We start from the raw sequence: 21,842 nt of genomic DNA on the forward strand, positions 1-21,842 counted from the left end.
ATCTTTTCAACAAGAGAAGACCTAGAATGTCACATGACAAAATTTGCTGACTTATTTATTTATTGGAGACAGTCATTCTACTTTGAGATTTGGGGTTTTGAAGTCGTTCAGTTTGGTTGATGAACAATTGCATTACTGTAGACCTGGGTCAATAACTGGCATTCTGAACATATTTATTCTCACCAGGTGTCATCTGGTATTTTGACCTCACTTTAGTTAATTGGAATATGGGCTCAACATGACCATATCAGTATATTAAAGCCTGGATCACTATCCTGTCTGATGATCCGTCTAAATAACTACCCTTAATAAGATTCCAGCATCCTGCCAAGTACATAGGCTCCTGCTGGACATAAGCTGCAGTATCATTACTGAGCTGTGTTGTGATGGTTGGGAGGGAATGTATCCATGACTGGACAATGATATGTGTCGGTATTAGAGAGGTGTAACAGTTTAACTTTAGTCCGTCCCCTCGCCCCTACACGGGCTCGAACCAGGGACCCTCTGCACAGATAGACAACAGTCACCCACAAAGAATCGTTACCCATCGCTCCACAAAAGCCGCGGCCCTTGCAGAGCAAGGGGAACCACTACTTCAAGGTCACCGATCGAAACGCTATTAGCGCTCACCACCGCTACCTAGCTAGCCATTTCACATCGGTGACAGAGGCAGCTGCAGTACAAACAGAAGGCTCCTATGGTGGCAGACTGATGGTTACAGGGTCATTCCTACAATGCGGTGCCTTTTCTGTCCTCAGGAAATATCACTTTAGTGTAAAATTCCGAAAGGCTTTAAATATAATGTCAGGTGTCCTTTACCTTAAAAACATTCAAATATGGATCTTGAAAGGGAATTTAAGCATTTTAAACACTTTATTTCAGTGGATGTAGGCATTTTTGCAATGTTCCTGGGTGTTATTCATCAAATTCCACGATAAATATAAGCCATAAAATAATTACACATTTCATTTTTTTTGTCCTCGTTAAATACTCTCTCATCAATAACTTTTTTTTTCATGATTGTTGTATTTATTATTATTTTATTTCAGATTGTCTTTGTGTCCCTGATATCACTTTCCACCTTGTTAGTTTGTTGTTATTCTTCATTTAAGAAAACAATCCCTTCCTACAATGGCGCCACATTCAGGAAGTGTCATAATTTCTTTGGATGGAAAACAATGGTGCAAAGCTAAATAAATATAAACACTCAGTTTTATCTATTTTTCCACCCTCGTAGGCTAAATTATAAAGAACTTTTTTTTTAATTGAAATCCTGTTCAAGTGTTATTATGCTAGTTCAATCTTGCTCACTCACAGAGCTATGGCTAATTTAGGCTCAAAATGTCTACTCTGTTAGGTGGTACTCTGAACAGGTTCTGAACAGGTTGGAAAATGAACATGGACTTTTTTTTCTGTGTCCGAGCTTGACCAAAAGTTACAAGGTCCAAAATGCACCACATTGTAGAAATGACCCGACTACAGTGGGAGATTATAGTATGTTCCTCCTTCCAAAACCAGCTGTTCAGTTTGGCAGGCCAAATAACAATTTTTGGTAACACTTTACTTGACACCCAGCGTCATCACACGTTATGACACGGTCATAACCATGCCATAATATGTCATAACAGCTGACACAACTTGTCAAAACCTGTCATAATATGGTCATAACACTGTCATGACACATATATTTAGAACTGTTGGGACATATATTGCGTTATTTTATGGCTGGTTATGACACCTACGTAAGAGTGTCATAACCCACAAAACCTACCACACAAGGCAATTCATTCCATTACACCATAGCCTACTTGTCAACAGTATGTTTATGTTATATAACATTTTCTGAAATTGACTATTTCAATTTGTCATTGTAATTGTGCACACATTGATATCAGACATGCACCTACCCCAATGCTCTTTTGCTGATGACTGGAATGAATGTAGGAGCATAGGAGGAGGACAAGACACCCTATTATTGACTGATGAGGGCATGGACGAGAGAGGCCTATCTGGCTTATATGGTATTGATGGTCATAATTGCTTCATGACAGTGTCATACAGTGCATTTTCTACAAGTTATATATATATATTTTTTAAATACATGACCATAAAGAATTCATTACAACAACAACAAATTATTTAAGAAACAAACTTTAAAAGGAAAGGAAACTTCTTGGCAGGGAAAAAGCACATTTTAAATATAGGTTTTTACACTCTTGTGTAGGTGTGTCACACCCTGGTCAAAGTATTTTGTGTTTATCTTTATTTATTTGGTCAGGCCAGGGTGTGGCATGGGTTTTTGTATGTGGTGTGTATTTATGGGGATTGTAGCTAGTGGGGTGTTCTAGCTAAGTCTATGGCTGTCTGAAGTGGTTCTCAATCAGAGGCAGGTGTTTATCGTTGTCTCTGATTGGGAACCATATTTAGGCAGCCATATTCTTTGAGTTTGTCGTGGGTGATTGTTCCTGTCTATGTGTTTTTTCACCAGATAGGCTGTTTAGGTTTTTCGTTACGTTTTGTTTTTGTAGTATTGTATTGGAGATTCGTGTTTCGTATTATTAATAAACATGGATCGTAAACCACACGCTGCATTTTGGTCCGACTCTCCTTCTCAACAAGAAAACCGTTACAGAATCACCCACCACCAACGGACCAAGCAGCGTGTCAACAGGCAGGAGCAGCGCGAGGAGAAGCGCAATAAGGATTTCTGGACATGGGAGGAAATCCTCGACGGGAGAGGACCCTGGGCTAAACCAGGGGAGTGTAACCGCACTAAGGTGCAGCGGGAGAAGAAACAACAGGAACAGCCCAAGGAGGAGTACAGTATGGAGTATACTACTTGGGAGGAGATCGACAGGTGGGCGGCCGACCCAGGGAGAGTGCCGGAGCCCGCCTGGGATTCGCTGGAGCAGTGCGAGGAGGGTTACCGTAGAATGGAGGCGGTGAAAGCAGAGAGGCGCTGGTATGAGAGGGCAGCACGGCGACGCGGATGGAAGCCTGAGAGGCAGCCCCAAAAATTTCTTGGGGGGGGGCTAACAGGGAGTATGGCTATGCCAGGTAGGAGACCTGAGCAGACTCCCTGTGCTTACCGGGGGGCTAGAGAGACCGGACAGGCACCGTGTTATGCAGTGGTGCGCACGGTGTCTCCAGTGCGGGTGCATAGCCCGGTGCGGTATATTCCAGCTCCGCGTGTCGGCCGGGCTAGATTGAGCGTCGAGCCTAATGCCATGAAGCCGGCTCTACGCAGCTGGTCCCCAGTGCGTCTCCTTGGGCCGGCTTACATGGCACCAGCCTTGCGCTCGGTGTCTCCGGTTCGCCTGCATAGCCCAGTGCGGGCTATTCCACCTCGCCGCACTGGCAGGGCGACCGTGAGCATTCAACCAGGTAAGGTTGGGCAGGCTCGGTGCTCAAGAGCTCCAGTGCGCCTGCACGGTCCGGTTTTTCCAGTACCACCTCCACACCCCAGCCCTCCGGTAGCAGCTCCCCGCACCAGGCTTCCTGTGCGTGTCCTCGGCCCAGTACCACCAGTGCCAGCACCACGCATCAGGCCTACAGTGCGCCTCGCCTGTCCAGCGCTGTCGGAGCCCTCCTCCTCTCCAGCGCTGTCGGAGTCTCCCGCCTGTTTAGCGTTGTCAGAGCTTTCCGCCTCTACAGCGCTGCCGGAGTCTCCCGCCTGTTCAGAACTGCCAGTTAGCATAGAGCTGCCAGTTAGCATAGAGCTGCCAGTTAGCAAGGAGCTGCCAGTCTGCAAGGAGCTGCCAGTCTGCAAGGAGCTGCCAGTCTGCATGGAGCTGCCAGTCTGCATAGAGCTGCCAGTCTGCATAGAGCTGCCAGTCTGCATGGAGCTGCCAGTCTGCAAGGAGCCGCCAGAGCTGCCTGTCTGCAGGATGCCGCCAAAGCTGCCAGTCTGCAAGGAGCCGCCAGAGCTGCCAGTCTGCAAGGAGCCGCCAGAGCTGCCAGTTAGCATGGAGCAGCCAGGGCCGCCAGTCAGCATGGAGCAGCCAGGGCCGCCAGTCAGCATGGAGCAGCCAGGGCCGCCAGTCAGCATGGAGCAGCCAGGGCCGCCAGTCAGCATGGAGCAGCCAGTCAGCATGGAGCAGCCAGTCAGCATGGAGCAGCCAGAGCAGCCAGTCAGCATGGAGCAGCCAGAGCAGCCAGTCAGCATGGAGCAGCCAGAGCTGCCAGTCAGCATGGAGCAGCCAGTCAGCATGGAGCAGCCAGAGCTGCCAGTCAGCATGGAGCAGCCAGTCAGCATGGAGCAGCCAGAGCTACCAGTCATCATGGAGCAGCCAGTCAGCATGGAGCAGCCAGAGCTGCCAGTCGACCAGACTCTTCCAGAGCTGCCAGTCGACCAGACTCTTCCAGAGCTGCCAGTCGACCAGACTCTTCCAGAGCTGCCAGTCGACCAGACTCTTCCAGAGCTGCCAGTCGACCAGACTCTTCCAGATCTGCCAGTCGACCAGACTCTTCCAGATCTGCCAGTCGACCAGACTCTTCCAGATCTGCCAGTCGACCAGACTCTTCCAGATCTGCCAGTCGACCAGACTCTTCCAGATCTGCCAGTCGACCAGACTCTTCCAGATCTGCCAGTCGGCCAGACTCTTCCAGATCTGCCAGTCGGCCAGACTCTTCCAGATCTGCCAGTCGGCCAGACTCTTCCAGATCTGCCAGTCAGCCAGGATCTGCCGAAACCACCAGCCAGCCAGGTAGATTCATCAACCTGCCTGAGCTTCCTCTCACTCCTGAGCTTCCTCTCACTCCTGAGCTTCCCCTCAGTCCCGATCTGCCTCAGTCCCGAGCTGCCCCTCAGTCCCGATCTGCTCCTCAGTCCAGTGGGGTTCTGGGTGAGGACTACTAGGCCATGGTCGGCGGCGAGGGTGGACTATCCAGGGACGCGAGGAGAAGGGACCAGCTAGTGGGGTGTTCTACATGGCTGTCTGAAGTGGTTCTCAATCAGAGGCAGGTGTTTATCGTTGTCTCTGATTGGGAACCAATATTCTTTGAGTTTGTCGTGGGTGATAACCAGATAGGCTGTTTAGGTTTTTCACAATATATGTCACAACAGGTGTAAATATATGGCTCATGACAGTGTTATGACCACATTATGACACGTTATGACAAGTTGTGTCAGCTGTTCTAACATATTATGGCATGGTTATGACCGTGTCATAACGTGTTATGACGCTGGGTGTCAAGTAAAGTGTTACCCAATTTTCTACACATGATTTGAAAGTGGCTTAATGTTAATTATACTGTATAAAGCTGAAATAAGACCTTAGCAAAGAGACGCTCATTGCTTGTGCCTGTAGTTTCAGAGGGCATGCATGGGTATTGAGACTGGCCTTGTTTATGCCTCTAAACACTCCAAAGCTGTCAGATGTCAGATGTCGTGCCTCTCTGGTAATGTGTAGAGGAAGGTGTGAATTAGAGGCCTGTATTTTCATGTTCCCTCATTTGCATTTACTCCCCCCCATACAGGGTATGCGGGAATGAGCTACCATATATATATTCCCTCCTTTTATAAAAAGTGGGGTTGTTGTTTCCTATGATGAGGATATGGGATGTGTTTGGAATGGATGTGTTGTTTAAGAGGACAATGCGAGCTGAGCAAGCGAGGGGATGACCAGGGTGAATATGTGAATTAAACCCACTGTCGATTTGGGACCGCACTTTGGCTCCAGTGGACATTCCAGACCAGGCCGGTGGGGGAAGATTTATCTTACGCCATGTGTTTCTAAATCCAACGCACAGAAGGCCGAAAAACAAAATTAGATTGTGGCTTAGCTCGGGTTTCCTCTCGTCCAGAAGCTCTACTCTAGCTAGTAGCTAGCTAGCCAGTCCTCCAGGCTCAGGGTGGGGGCTGAAAGGTGGTAGAGGCCCAGTCACTGGATCTCCTGCAGGGTACACTGAGAATATCATGCTGGCCTGCTGGGTGGAAGCAATGCACAGTGTCATTTGCATGTCTCAAACAAGCCCCCTTGTTATGTAGTTGAATTTTTGTTATGTAGTTGTGTTTTATAACACTCAAACAAATACAGTGTGCATGAAATACATTATACATTACAGAATAAGACAGAGTGACTATCAACCAAATAGGACTAAACGTGTGTGACACACACAGGAGCTTGCTAACAAGTTCTCAGAAGTATGAACAAATTCACTGTCCTTTTAATCAAATTCGAGCTTAAACTCATGCCCAACCTGAATTCAACTTTCTTTGCACTTTGCTAGTTAAAACAATAAGTAGGAAAACACACCCAGATTGTAATCTAATCCAATGAATTTAAACTGTGTCGCTCCTCTTTGAACCATCTGTAGTCAGACAAACTGAATAACCCAGATCTCTGTAACACAGTTTCTCTGTAACAATAAATCCACAGCATTTACAGTACAAAAGAACATATCAAAATGTTTAGCTTTTTGTGAACTCCTAAAACAATCCAAACATGGCAATATAATTTACAGTAACGGTCATTAAGCTGATTCAAGTTTCATCACTCTAGTGACCGAGGTTGCCACAGATATGGTGTGGCTCTCTCCTGTGAGATGCAAATATATGGCCAACCATCTAAATAATGTATTGAGACTTCATGCTGGGCCTCAGCGCCTGCAAGTCGCTAGTTGTGAGTATCATCTTCTCAAATTTTCCCACTACAGTTAGATTTCACGTAATCTGACACGTTGAGGAGATGAATCATCTAACCAGACTGGGTGGTCGGAAGCAGATCTCCCTGGTGACAAGGTGGGGTTCCCTCCTCACTTGATCGTATCAAGAGGTCCAGTATCGTTAAATGGAGCCTCTGTTTTAAGGGTCATATGTCACTTAAATCACACAAACAACCCCATCTTGTCACGCCTGCTCCCGCTCTCCCTCTCTGGCACTCGAGGGCTCCGGGCTGCCCTTCATTACGCACACCTGACACCATCATTACGCACAGCAGTGCTCAGTGTACTCACCTGGACTCCTTCCCTTTGTTGATTGCCCCACATCTATAACTGTCCGCTCCCCCGTTTGTTCCCGGTGTCAGCATTGATGTCGTTATTTTGTCCCCTGTCCAGATGCTATTCCTGTCATGTTTCATGTCCGTTATTTATTAAATCTTCTCCCTGCACCTGCTTCCTGTCTCCAGCGTCGATCCTCACACATCTCTCTGGAATGTTGGGATTACCTCAGAAGGTTCCATGTACTTGTTTCCGTTTTTCCTCACAATACCATGACATGGTGGAGCACTTTTCTTGTTAGCCTAAATGTATCTGCTTTGTGTTGTCAATTTAACCCTCCTGCTGTGTTCCGGTCGAATTGGACCGAATTTACAAGTTCTCTCTCTGAAAAATGTAGTTCATTTCATCTGATTGGTCATAAGGTTCAATGACTTTGTCCACACATGGCATCTGAATAAACAAAATACATTTAGATGATTTTCATAAAATTTGGGGTGTTTTATATAACTTTAGTACACCTGTGGTGTTCCCGGTCAAAAATGACCGGTCATTAGAAATGAATTGGTGAGACTATAATTAGTGTATAAAATTGAGTTCAGACACATGCCCATTCATCAGATGGACACACTTCCTCTCCCAGACCCCCACATACATGTATGTTTGAGCACACACACATACACACACACACACACACACACACACACACACACACACACACACACACACACACACACACACACACACACACACACACACACACACACACACACACACACACACACACACACAAGCACACAAACCTCACTCCCCTTCATGGCTTCCATAGCAATCCCCCTTTCCCCAATAGAATCTTTCCCCCATGGGAACCACACCTGTTGGCATTCACACAAACAATCGCAACATTGTTTCAATAATATCTAGAACTTTTCTCGCACCTCTGGTATATAAAGCTTTTTTGAGGCCTTTCTCACAATTCATTCTGTGGCAGCGCAATGACCAAACGATATACTGTATGTGAGTCTCTTGATCATATCTTTGTATTTGTTATAGTCAACATAATTCATACATTATGCTTTTTTAACTTAAAAACGAGTTGTATGAGCTCAGGTCAATGAGGCCTACAGGCCATAAATAGGAAATAGAAGTTCAAAACCTGTAATGTTCACAAGAACTTAAGTTGATCAAAAGATCTAACACAACATTATGTTACAATACATATTATTATTATGGATTTATAATCAGCTATAATGAGGAGGTAATTTTGGACCGAAGAACACAGAATTAACTAACATGAAACGAACACAACAGGAGAGTTAATCATTTTCTCTGTGGCAATCAGTAAATGTCTCATTGTCTTAGCGCTTGGCGTGGAAGACGAAAAAGAAAAAGAGAAGTGTATTTTGTGTTTCTTGTGTTATGCTTGTCCTCTTTCTCTTAGAAGTGTGTCTCTAAAGCAGTGACATGTGTTGTTGTTTTCATGCAAAGCATTTAGAAGTGTCATGTTGCTACTTTGATGGGTTGTTGAACCTTCCATTAATGCTGTTGAATAGTGTGTGTGTGTGTGTGTGTGTGTGTGTGTGTGTGTGTGTGTGTGTGGATTGTATCCATACCACACAGGAATAACCTGAAGTACCATATTTCTAGGGATTTCTGGGTTTCCTGGAATGAGCTGGTTCAGTCTACAGCACATGATTTACAAGCTGAGCTCCCGCTGTGTGCCAATGAGATCCCCTTTCTGTATAAATAGTCAGAGGCTCATGCCAGTATCCATCAGCAGGGTGATTCTGGGAGATTAAAGGAGATGAACAGTGCCTTTCTGGGATAAGCAACATGAACTTCAGATGGATAGATTGTCATGTAACCTTTGCCCACCGTGATGATCACTCAGTCGTGAGCTTTTGAGGCAACACACACACAGAGACAGACAGACAGATGGACGGACAGACAGAAGGACACACACACATACAATTAAACGTGGCGTGTCACATCACAATCGCAAGGTGCAGTATCCTTAGATGTTTCATTTGTAAGATCACATCTGGTACAGAAGCATACAGTTGGTCTGATGTAGGGTTGAATCGTGTTAGCTTTAGGACCTATGGTGTATAGAATTAAATAATTATGTGGGTGTATAACACATATAAACATCTGCAGCTCATGCTCTCCCTCCCCTTTGTATAGAAATCAGCACCTATTGGACACAGTGACAATCCCCTTTGGAAAAGCCTGAAACATGGCACAGTAAGTTGGAAGGACAAAATGACTAAAAGTTTTCAATGAAAACCAGTACATAATTGAACCTAAAATATTGAGAAATGTGTGTGTGTGTGTGTGTGTGTGTGTGTGTGTGTGTGTGTGTGTGTGTGTGTGTGTGTGTGTGTGTGTGTGTGTGTGTGTGTGTGTGTGTGTGTGTGTGTGTGTGTGTGAGAGAAGCATCCAGAAGAAGACCAGTAGCATGTCCCTTACCATCTCCAGCTCTTCCAGAGCAATCTCTTCCTCTTCCTCTTCCTCCACCTTGGTCCAGCAGCAGAGACACTCCAGCCTGGTGCAGCCCCTCTGCATCAGCCCCCAGAGGGTACCTACCTGACACACATGCACAAACACACACACACACACACAGACATACACACACACAAGCACCATATTTTAGCTATGCTGATGATTTGCCCACCACACCTTCACTCACAACAAACAATATATACATATTCATAACAAATATATATTTTATGTCATTAGTGAAAGTATTCACACCCCTTGACTTTTTCCACATTTTGATGTGTTAGACCCTGAATTTAAAATGTATTAAATTGAGATTTTGTGTCACGGATCTCCACACAATAACCCATAAGGTCAAAGTGGAATTTTTTTTAAATAATTTTTTTACACATTAATTAAGGATCAGCCCCTTTTTTCAATTTTTGCCTAAAATGACATACCCAAATCTAACTGCGTGTAGCTCAGGACCTGAAGCAAGGATATGCATATTCTTGATACCATTTGAAAGGAAACACTTTGAAGTTTGTGTAATGTTAAATTAATGTAGGAAAATGTAAAACATTAGATCTGGTAAAAGATAATACAAAGAAAAAAACATGAATGTTCTTTTGTTAACACAATTTTTGAATGACTGACCCATCTCTGTTCCACTACACACATCCAATTATCTGTAAGGTCCCTCAGTCGAGAAGGGAATTTGAATATCCCTTTGAAGTTGTCAATTAAGCTTTGGATGGTGTATCAATAAGCCGAGTCACTACAAAGATGCAGGTGTCCATCCTAACTCGGTTGCCGGAGAGGAAGGAAATCCCTCAGGGATTTCACCATGAGGCCAATTGTGATTAAAACAGTTAGAGGGTTTAATGTCTGTAATAGGAGAAAACTGAGGATGGATCAACAACATCGTAGGTACTCCACAATACTAACCTAAATGACAGAGTGAAAAGATGGAAGCCTGTACAGAATTAAAATACTCCAAAACATGAATCCTGTTTGCAATAGGGCACTAAAGTAATACATTAAAAAAATGTGGCAAAGAAATTAACTTTTTGTCCTGAATACATTGTTAAAGGCAAATCCAACACTACACATCACTGAGTACCACTCTTCATTTGTTCAAGTATGATGGTGGTTGCATCATGTTATGGGTATGCTTGTCATCAACAAGGGAGTTTTTAGGATAAAAATAAACATAATAGAGCAAAAATGTAAAACTCAATGGCAATACTTGGAAATGGCTGTCTAGCAATGATCAACAACCATTTAAAAGAATAATGGGGAAATATTGTATAATCCAGGTATGCAAAGCTTTTAGAGATCTACCCAGAAAGACTCACAGCTATAATCTCTCCCAAAGTTGATTCTAACTTGTATTGACTCAGGGGGTTGACTACCTATCTAATGAAGATATATTAGTGTTTTATTTTTCATTCAAAAATCTTAGCATTTTTCTTCAACTTTGACATTACAGAGTATTATGTGTGGTAATTGACAAAAAATGACAATCAAGTTCAATCCCACTTTGTTACATAACAAAATGTGTAAAAAGTCAAGGGATGTGAATCATTTCTGAAGGCCCTGTATAAAATATACGCCTTCAACTGCTCCTTGTCAATATGTTATGTACCCACAGACAATGCATAGCAGTTTTTATTTATTTATTTGTGTTTTCAAATACACTAGTTGTTGTCATATCTTCTTTCTAGACACAGAGTCCATCATATTCCCAACAGCATTCAGGGAGTGGTGGAGTCACTCCTACTTTTGTCAAGGTAATACAGGATACATCTTTACCCCCATCTGGTGTCTGAATATGGAACTGAAGCATGGATTTGTCTGGTTTGGAAATAAAGGTTGAGTCAAAGGTTGAGCTGGACTTGGCCCTACACACATTTTATGAAGGTTTGTTCCTACCTACATCAGAACTGTGAACAGAGTTATGATCATTGTCATTCAACACATGGATTGACTCCTGCTCTAGTTCCTCATGATTATATAGGCATATGACATAGCTTTCCAGTCAGATGATGAGAAAGGCCATTGCCTTAATTGCTGTCAGAGGTAAAAATTAAAAAATAAATAAATAAATAAAACAATAAACAAAAAACAAAAATATATATATATATATACTGACAAGAACACTTTTGAAATATATATATATATATATATATATATATATATATATATATATATATATATATTTCAAAAGTGTTCTTGTCAGTTTGTTAATGATTGTGCCCTAAACATCTGGGCACATGCTGTATGTGTAGAGGGCTGTATGTGTAGAGGGCTGTATGTGCAGAGGGCGAGGTGAGGAGCGAGGTTAAGAGAGGAGGGAGGAGGGGCTTGGTGGTGGTGGTATGTGAGTCTCTGCAGCCACCCAGTCACTTTGATCCAGTTCTCTTTGTGTCCAGTGTCTCCACGACGTCAGCACGGTCAAGGGTCAGTTGGTGGTTCTAGAGTGCCGTATTCGTGGAACGCCACCACTGCAGGTTCTGTGGTATCGCGAGGAAGAGCAGATAGTGGACTCTGCTGACTTCCGCATCCTCCGAAAGAGTGAGTGGCAGAGTGCATGGTGGCTCCATCGGTGTTGGGAAATACACACAGACCAAAAATTGCTTTTGACCCAATGTGTACACACTGGTTGAATCAACGTTGTTTCCACATCATTTCAGTGAAATTACATTGAACCAACATGGAATAGACATTGAATTGATGTCTGTGCCCATTGGGGAGGCACTGAATAGAAATGATCTCTAAACGTTCTCCTTCTTTTTCAGAGGCTACTTCTGCATCAGTGCCAGGTGAGTGGGAAAATATACCAAAGGCCCACTGTTGGCTATTGTAGAAGGGCACATTTACCAGTGTCTTCCATTATTATAACATTAACATGATACATTGGTGCTGGTATTGGTGTGCCGTTCTCATGTTTCCCCTCCTCTCCTTCCTCCATAGAGGAGCTGTGTACCCTTGTCATCACCGAGGCCTTCCCAGAGGATTCTGGGGTGTTCAAATGTATAGCTGGGAATCAGTTCGGAACAGTATCATGCATCGCCACACTGGAGGTGTACATTGGTGAGCAGAGACTAGTTTCAGAACTGGTCAGACGCAAAAGACTACTTTTGTGCTTTAACTCAGCTTTCTTCATCGCTCTAATCTACATACAATCCTGAAAAACATTCTGACAATGTGATGTCTCCGTGTCCAGACCTGGAAGAGCAGATGGAGAATGAGCAACCCATGGATGAGCAGCCCTTAGAGTCTACCAGGCTGGAACATGAGGAAGTCCCCTCTTTACTACAAGACGTAGCAGCGATTCCCCCTCCAGAGTGGCCCGAGAGCCCAGTCTGTGAGATTGACCCCCCCTTGGAAGAACAGTGAGTTAAACTATTTTAGGCAAAAACTCTAAAATGGAAAGATGAGGGGCCAGTATGCTGCCGTGGGACAGTTTTTATGTATCAAAATACCTATGCATATGTTAAAGTAAACTTTGGAGAAATCATCACGTAGGTGATCTATGAAATCGCAGGGATGCGAAGGTCAGAAAAATATTTCCCTACTGTCAATTCGATTCAACTGCCACAAGAGGGGACTATTCCTTGTTTTGAAGTTGCAGGTAGGCTGCTATAGTTTGAAAGGTTTTTTGATCTAATTCTGTGTCCGTTCATGAATTATGGTAAGAGAGTACTGAAATGAGATAGGTATTACAGCGCTGCTGATTGTTTGGTTTGTAGATGTGTTTAATTATCATCTGATTGTAATAACAGGGAGGGGCTTATTTAGCCTGTTTGTCTTTAATTTTGATTGGAAACAAATGCAAGGAACACATTTTATACCATGTTATTAAATAGCACTCTTATAAGTGCGTGTGTGTAGGCTAGAGAGGCACACCGAATTAGGCGACAGTGACATGTAAAATGAAAATATTGGCAGGTCAGGTTATGGTGTCGTAAAATAGGGGTAGCAGCACAGCCGCGCTCTGAAATCAGCTGAGAGTCGCGTGCACGTTATTCTGCATACTTGACGTGGGTGTACACAATCTATACAGACCTTTTGCTCTCCGACTCATATCAGAAACATTCAACTCTCTGTAGTTCAGCCTATATTGAAGTTGAAATATTGAGATCTTTAATCTAGTACCTTTTATCCAGGTAAGCTTAATGCATTATTGTTGGATTTTTTAAAATGTTCTATCACTCAATTGGTGATACATTTGTCACAGGTGCAACTGATTATAAAAGTTTGTCTAATTGATTTGTTTTACTATTTAAATGTGTGTATGTGTAGAACCTTGTAATATGCACTGTTAATTTTCTAAATGGGTAAATGCAAATTACCTTTTTTAATTGGATGTTACAGTATTCACATTTCTGCATGACTTATCAGTGAGTTGGTTAAATTGTGTCTTTGAAGGGCTGTGAAGTGTCAAAGTGAGAACTCTGTAGAAGGCTAAAGTGTAATAGAGCTCTGTAGAGACCCCAATCATTGTCTATAATTTAAGTGTGCATACCAGAGCTAGCCCAACATATACTCTTCATTAAGGAGCCTAATGTTACCGTTACTCCTTAAAAAGACCTCATACACTACTCCACTCTTCTAGGAAGGCTTTGCACTAGACGTAGGAACATTGCTACAGGGACTTGCTTCCATTTAGCCACAAGCATTAGTGAGGTTGGGCAATATAGGTAATATACCAAAGGTATTCGATGGGGTTGAGGTCAGGGATCTGTGCAGACTAGTGAAGTTCTTCCACACCAATCTCGACAAACCATTTCTGTATGGACCTCGCTTTGTGCATGGGGGCATTATCATGCTGAAACAGGAAAAGTTCTTCCCCAAACTGTTGCCTCAAAGTTGGAAGCACAGAATCATCTAGAATGTCAATGTATGCTGTAGCTTAAGATTTGCCTGCACTGGAATTTAGTGGGCTACTGTCCCGTTCTGTGTGCTTGTGTGGCATACCACTTTGCAGCTGAGCCACTGTTGCACATTGATGTTTTCACCTCACAATAACAGCACTTCGAGTTGACCCGGGCAGATTTATCAGGGCAAAACTTTTATGAACTGACTTGTTGGAAAGGTGGTGTCCTATGACTGTGCCACGTTGAAAGTCACTTAACTATTCAGTAAGGCCATTAAACTGCCCATGTTTGTCTATGGCGATTGCACGGCTGTGTGCTCGGTTTTATACACCTGTCAGTACGGGTGTGGCTGAAATAGCAAATTCCACTAGTTTGTTTTCGAATACACTATATAGACACACACAAACGTATGTTATTTTCAGAGGTAGACTGGTTCTGGCAGCCAAATACTCTATCTGAACATACAGTTGAAGTCGGAAGTTTACATACACTTAGGTTGGAGTCATTAAAACTTGTTTTTCACCCACTCCACAAATGTCTTGTTAACAAACTATCATTTTGGCAAGTCGGTTAGGATATCTACTTTGTGCATGACACAGCAAATTTTTACAACAATTGTTTACAGACAGATTTGTTCAATTATTCACTGTGTCACAATTCCAGTGGGTCAGAAGTTTACATACAATAAGTTGTAAGTTTACATACAATAAGTTGTAAGTTGTACTGTGTCTTGAAACAGCTTGGAAAATTCCAGAAAATTATGTCATGGCTTTAGAAGTTTCTGATTGACTCAAATGATGTCAATTAGCCTATTGGAGGTGTACCTGTGCATGGATTTCAAGGCCAAGATCTCAGAAAAACAATTGTAGACCTCCACAAGTCTGGTTCATCCTTGGGAGAAATTTCCAAATGCCTGAAGGTACCACGTTCATCTGTACAAACAATAGTACGCAAGTATAAACACCATGGGGCCATGCAGCCGTCATACCACTCAGAAAGGAGAGATGAACGTTTAGCTGCGAAAACTGCAAATCAATCCCAGAACAACAACAGACCTTGTGAAGATGCTGGAGGAGACTTTTTGGAGAAACTTTTCGTAATTTTTGGAGAAATGTCTGATGAAACGAAAATAGAACTGTTTGGCCATAATGACCATCGTTATGTTTGGAGGAAAAAGGGGGAGGCTTGCAAGCCAAAGAACACCATCCCAACCTTGAAGCACGGGGGTTGCAGCATCATGTTGTGGGGGTGCTTTACTGTAGGAGGGACTGGTGCTCTTCACAAAAAAAGATGGCGTCATGAGGTAGGAAAATTGTGGATATATTGAAGCAAAATCTCAAGACATCAGTCAGGAAGTTAAAGCTTGGTCGCAAATGGGTCTTCCAAATGGACAATGACCCCAAGCATACTTCCAAAGTTGTGGCAAAATAGCTTAAGAACAACAAAGCCAAGGTATTGGAGTGGCCATCACAAAGCCCTGACCTCAATCCTATAGAACATTTGTGGGCAGAACTGAAAAAGCGTGTGTGAGCGAGGAGGCCTACAAACCTGACTCGGTTACACCAGCTCTGTCAGGAGGAATGGGCCAAAATTCAACCAACTTATTGTGGGAAGCTTGTGGAAGGCTACCCAAAACTTTCAACACATGTTAAACAATTTGAAGGCATTGCTACCAAATACTAATTTAGTGTATGTGAACTTCTGACCCACTGGGAATGTGATGAAAGAAATCATATCTGAAATAAATCATTCTCTCTACTATTATTCTGACATTTCACATTCTTACAATAAAGTGGTAATCCTAACTGACCAAAAGCGGGGAATTTGTACTAGGATTAAATGTCAGGAATTGTGAAAAAATGTTTTTGGCCAAGGTGTATGTAACCTTCCGACTTCAACTGTATATCGATTCTCAATTGTTATACGATTCTAGAAACATAAAGCCCTTTATTTTCATATCACATCAAAATAATTTCACAAATGCAAAATACACACTTACTGTACACCATTTTAACCTGCTTTATCACAGTTGCAGCCGACCAGTATTTTTCAGTGACATGTTTCTGGCAGCCTTCCTTTAGTGTTCAGAGTATGCTAATTAGCACAGGTGGTACCTCTGTCTTCCGTCTGTCTTCAGTAAACACGCACTGTAACTTGGAGATATGGCTGTGTGTGAAGACTAACCCTATAAAGGCGTATCAATCTACCATGACATTTTTTGAAAATGGTTTATTTCTGATATGAAAGATAAGGTCCTTATGCTTCCTCCTAATTTCTAGCAAAGGCTACATGGTGATAGTGTGTTAGTGGTGTAGTTGGTTCACTAAAATGTATAAATCCCCAAATATACTTTATTTGTCCTACCATGGAATCAATAGAATGATTCCCTTCAGAATGGAAATAATTTGAATGTCAGTGGGAGAGATCCCTTTTTCGACAAGAGGGAATACTGGATTCTTTCCAGGCACTCACACAAAGCTCTGAAAGGACCAGAGCACTCAATAGCATCTCTCTATTTCCCAGTGTCCCCTTTCTGTTGGATCACAGTCCATACCATTCCAATGTTCCCAAAGGGGAGGGCGGGCTTATTCAGTTGGAACTATTTTGAGTTAAGTAAGACTCCTTATTCTACAAGACAGACAGTCATCTGATTTATGAATTTCTTTCTGGATTGTCTTTAGCATTGTGAGAAGAAATTTAGTAGTATGGTTTAGACCCTGCTTGAATCTGTCGGCGGTTGGGATTTGAAATGCTCGTCACAGTATTGGACGAGGATGTCGGCGTTCGCTGTAAAAGAACTGCACCTGCCAGCTAATGTCAGTCAACACTACAGGCTCCTGATTTAGCCCCTCAAACTTGAATAGCAACATACATGTGTCCACTACTCTCTTGTAGGTCATGTGGCCAGTGTTTGTGTTCAATACATTTGTCCTTTGAGTGTGTAAGGCAAGCCAAAACATACACAACATTGAACTTTTCATGGTGAATTTACTCTGATTTATTTACTATGCAAAAATGGGCACTTAACATGCATGATCCACATAGAAGGCTGTGCATGGGTATAACAATTTTACTGTCGTAAGAATTGTTGTTTCTATGGTCACCATGTATCCTGTTTAACTTGAGTAATGCAAATTAAGTTACCAACGTGTTTTTCTTTGCAGGTCTCTAGAGCCTGAGCTGCAGCCACCTAGTAAAACCCTAGAGGAGCCGTTCAGTCCAAGTGAAAAGAGTATCCACTGCTCAGAGGGACAGGGGTCACCTGAAGCCCGCACGCCCACCTCACCCCCGCCAGCCTTAAAAATAAAAACGACCCCCAAACTGTTCACTCCCAGCAAGCCCAGCTTCCAGAGCTCAGGAGACTCTGGAGGCAGCAGTATGAGCAGCAGTGTGGCTGACCTTCCCACCTTCACCCCCAGCCTCTTTGCCCCCAGTGCCTTCAACTATGCACGGCCACGCCAGTTTATCCAGTCCCAGCCGGCCTTCCAGGTCCCCAGCTATGATGTAGCCCAGGCTCTGCCTCAGTCCAATGGGAACAGCAGCAAGGCCTCTCCCTCCTCCTCCAATCTGAGCTCCCCCATTTCCACTCCTGCATTCTCACAGCCGCCGGTGTTTCCCCATGACCCTCTTCCTCCCGCCGCCGCTGCCCAGCCCGTGTCCCCCTCCCGCGCCCCCATGCGCTCCACTATCACACTCACCCCGAGGGTCCCCAGTGCTAACACCAGTGTCAGTGTCCCAGCCCCATCTGAGCCCAAGTCCCCGTCCTCTTCAGCTGCCTTCCTCTGCTCTGTCCTGCCCTCTCAGTCCACCCCACAGTACAAGCCTGCACCCATGTCCATTCCCCAGCCTCCATCACCAGCTCGCTCCTCACACTCCCCCAACCTTCCCAGCCCCCTGCCCAAGCCCAGCTTTGATGCCCCCCTGCACATGGCTCTCCCTACTGACAGCCTGCCTATGAGTCGGTCTCCCCGCTCCCAAACTCCCACCACCGTTTCCATGCCACAGCCCTCCTTTCCTCCTCCCTCATGCGTGTCTCTGCCTCCTAGCTACAGAGGGACCCCAAACATGTGAGTTGCTATATTTTGAAATGGTAAATAAAATGCCTAAGTCTTAGCTAGTATGTTATAGCCATTCACCATACACTGAATATACAAAACATTATGAACACCTTCCTAATGTTGAGTTGCACCCCTCCACCCTTGCCCTCAGAACAGCCTCAATTTGTCGGGGCATTGACTCAACAAGGTGTCAAGCGTTCCACAGGGATACTGGCCCCATGTTGACTCCAATGCTTCCCATAGTTGACTGGATGTCCTTAGGGTGGTGAACCATTGTTGATACTGATTGGAAACTGTTGAGTGTGAAAAACCCAGCAGCTTTGCAGTTCTTGACACAAACTACCATACCCGTTCAAAGGCACTTAAATCTTTTGTCTTGCCCATTCACCAGTCCATGTCTCAAGTCTTAACAGGCTTAACCTGTCTCCTCCCCTTAATCTACACTGATTTTGAAGTGGATTTAACAAGTGACATCAATAAGGGTCAATCTGTCATGGAAAGAGCAAGTGTTCTTAATGTTTTATATACTCAGTGTATATTATTTTAACATTAATGGTTGATTAATATTCTGGCTGGCTTACAATCTCCAGCCTTCCCAAGCTCATCGTGAAGAAGGCTCCTGCCCCTCAGCCAGTGTCCCACAACTCGGATGAGCAGATCCAGGGCTCCAAGGACGCCCTGATCCAAGATCTGGAGAAGAAGCTACGCACCAAAGAAGCCCGCAGGAGAAACAGCCAGGTACTCATTATAACAAACTAGCCCGGAGTCAGTGGGCAGTGAGGTGTTTGTAATTTTTGTGTGGATATACTGTATGTATGTGGATAGGGAAATGTGTGATGTGATTCAGTGTCAAGACAATGTTATAATCTAAGTGCTGTCTTAGTTTATTCCCTAACCACATTAAATAAGTACTTTTCGATGACGTGCTTGTTTACTCCACTCCCACGTGAATGCTGTACAAGAAGACGTATGGTTCCCTTCCTGATTTGAACCCATACAGCATACATCATCAGACCATTTTATATCACAATGTGGCAACTATGAAAGCGGGAAATATGGATCTGTAACTTATCACCCTCTCGTAGTATTCCTGTATTAATTAAAGTCAAGGACATACAATATCCTTGACGCCACGTGCATCAAGAGGGATTCTCAACTTTGAATAGATACTTCAATAGGACCCAACTTCCAATTATTAGAAGCTTCAGTGGAATCACTGGGACTTAGTGGACCAGTGTACTATGATCAACACAAGGCAGCTGTTGTGTTGAAGTAGACCCTATAACATTGGAGGCTGCTCTATGGACAGACCTACTTACACAGCCGGTCCCAATTCACTTTCTACCTTATCCATAACCCTTCGAAGTTTGCAGATCTGAAAGGTCTGAATAGGTATAGCAGTTCAGTGGTGGAGCATCCACCGTATTGCTTCCAATGAGTAAGTTGGGACCATAGACTTAGATGGACAACTCATCTTTGTATCTGTCCCATTATGGCGTCTGTGAGAGCACAGGCAGCGCCATTGAGGCCATCTAAATTTTGAAGTAGTACATTTACTTCTGAGTTGGTAAAAAAAACTCAGCGTGCATCTGGCCACCTGGAGTGTGTTTTGAAGAGGTATAAAACCCCGGTTGGGAATGTTACTGCCACCTGCAGTTATGGAATGTTTTCTCACATGTATAATTCATCGGCTGATCCCTCCTGATGACCTGGATGGAATTATTTGATCCTTCCTTAACCCATAGGAAGTCCCACCTAGTTGAGTACCTCAAAATGGTGAAAGTCCTCAAGTGCGCTGCCCATGCTAAAACAGGCTTTTGGGTACTAGAGTTATGACTGCAGTATACTGGCTCAGCATTGGCTGGTTTACGGGTACTATACAGGATATGGTGTAACCGGTGGGATTTGAACCTGGGTCTCCCATGGGAGAAATCAAGGTCTTGACCTTTTTAGAGCAAGAGGAAATTCCCTTTTGGGCCGTCACTGATTTTGAAGTCTTAGGCGGGGCTACCTCATTACGTGACGACTAGCAACCATGACCGACTCATGTCCGCTACACTGGCTGGCTATTGGCTGCTTTACTGGTACTATATAGTATATTGGCTCGTTTAATGGTACTAGTACACTGACTGACCATAGGCTGGTTTCCTGTTTGTCCCCTGACAGAAGTTGTCCTATGAGGAGCGCATGGCTCGACGGTTGCTGGGTCCAGATAACGCTGCCTCTGTCTTTGACTTTGAAAATTCCTCCGACTCACAACTCGACCAGGTATAATTTACTCATATCCCTTCTATATCATCCATTACAACCCATTTGATTTGCAGGAAGTTCTTTTAGGAAGTACAATACACATTTTTCATTACAATTTTTTTTTTTAATTAAAGGATCTATACTTTTGTCATGATACTGTATGTCTTTGATGTTCTACTAATACAGATCACAAGTTTCTCAGGCTTGGAGACGTTGTTACTAATACTATGTGGGGTTTAGATGGGATGTTCCCTGCACTGTGTGTGACTAGTCCCCCCGTCACTGTAGATCAGCCCTCAATTCTCCTCACACAATGGGTCTGGGCTCCGGCTCTGTCCTCTTCAGTGACAGGAGAACAGCACAGCCCTCTTCCAGGAATGCAGCTAGAAATAGCAGGTGTGAAGACTGCCATAGCAGCATTCTCCCAAAGATATGTAGTGTAGGATGCCAGAAAGAGACCACACATACACACAACAGTACAACACGTGTGCCCACACAACGGGTACAACACGTGTGCCCACAGCACTATTCCCCCATCTGGCCACCCCTATTGCCCTAGGCATAGTGTCATGTACTTTGAAATGTTTTGCAAGTCTGGTTATTCAAGAGGTTGTGTTGAAGTAATGCCTTTTTCAGGAGAGGATGTAGTCTTGAACATAGGCCACCTTTATGGGTGAACTTGAGTGTTGGCACTACATATAGTGTAGAGGCAGTGATGAATCACTCTCTATATACAGTATGTGAATGCTTTTACACAGGCCCATGGCAAAAATGTTATTCCCAAATCTCTCTGTCCTCTCTTGCAGCCAGAATCACCAGAGGGACGTAACACTGGAGGAATATGGTAAATTTCACCCACAGTCAGCGAAAGCATGTGTATACATTTCTAATGCTTTACATTTGAGTAATTTGGCAGACACGCTTACCCAGAGCGATTTACAATAGTGCATTTGTCTTAAAGGAGCAGTTCACTATTGTACATCTTGACGTTAGACGGTTCCTCACACTGACAGTTTCTCCCAGCCCATAGACGACTATCTACCCCCTCTCCTCTACTAATCGATGGTTCGGTTTTCTTTAAACCGCCACTACAAACTTAAGCTAACCTTAGCCACCGCAACTTAACAATCATGTGGGCATTTTTTTTTTATCACCTTTTTAAAGTAACATCAAACCAAATAGGGAGTTGATCTGAATTGATTTCAGGTGATTTGGACATTTTTATTTTCTCTAA

At 43.8% G+C, this 21,842-nt stretch overlaps 1 protein-coding gene across 3 annotated transcripts in view; it reads left to right on the forward strand.

The window, feature by feature from the left end:
• LOC139366124 (myotilin) overlaps window positions 1–21,842 on the forward strand; it is a 28,313-nt gene that overhangs the window by 1,176 nt on the left and 5,295 nt on the right. Inside the window, exons 1-12 of one of the 3 annotated variants that reach the window (XM_071103248.1) lie at window positions 8,724–8,942; window positions 9,124–9,183; window positions 9,376–9,517; window positions 11,145–11,210; window positions 11,853–11,994; window positions 12,219–12,242; window positions 12,394–12,513; window positions 12,647–12,815; window positions 17,465–18,367; window positions 18,949–19,096; window positions 20,525–20,626; window positions 21,415–21,452. In XM_071103248.1, coding sequence (XP_070959349.1) covers window positions 9,176–9,183; window positions 9,376–9,517; window positions 11,145–11,210; window positions 11,853–11,994; window positions 12,219–12,242; window positions 12,394–12,513; window positions 12,647–12,815; window positions 17,465–18,367; window positions 18,949–19,096; window positions 20,525–20,626; window positions 21,415–21,452 — 1,862 coding nt within the window. In that variant the 5' untranslated portion in view covers window positions 8,724–8,942; window positions 9,124–9,175. Of the gene's footprint in view, window positions 1–8,723; window positions 8,943–9,123; window positions 9,184–9,375; window positions 9,518–11,144; window positions 11,341–11,852; window positions 11,995–12,218; window positions 12,243–12,393; window positions 12,514–12,646; window positions 12,816–17,464; window positions 18,368–18,948; window positions 19,097–20,524; window positions 20,627–21,414; window positions 21,453–21,842 lie in introns of those variants that run through there. The other 2 variants (XM_071103249.1, XM_071103250.1) reach the window with 2 other exon arrangements.

Source organism: Oncorhynchus clarkii, chromosome 14 (assembly GCF_045791955.1).
Source record: "Oncorhynchus clarkii lewisi isolate Uvic-CL-2024 chromosome 14, UVic_Ocla_1.0, whole genome shotgun sequence".
Taxonomy (NCBI): Eukaryota; Metazoa; Chordata; class Actinopteri; order Salmoniformes; family Salmonidae; genus Oncorhynchus; species Oncorhynchus clarkii.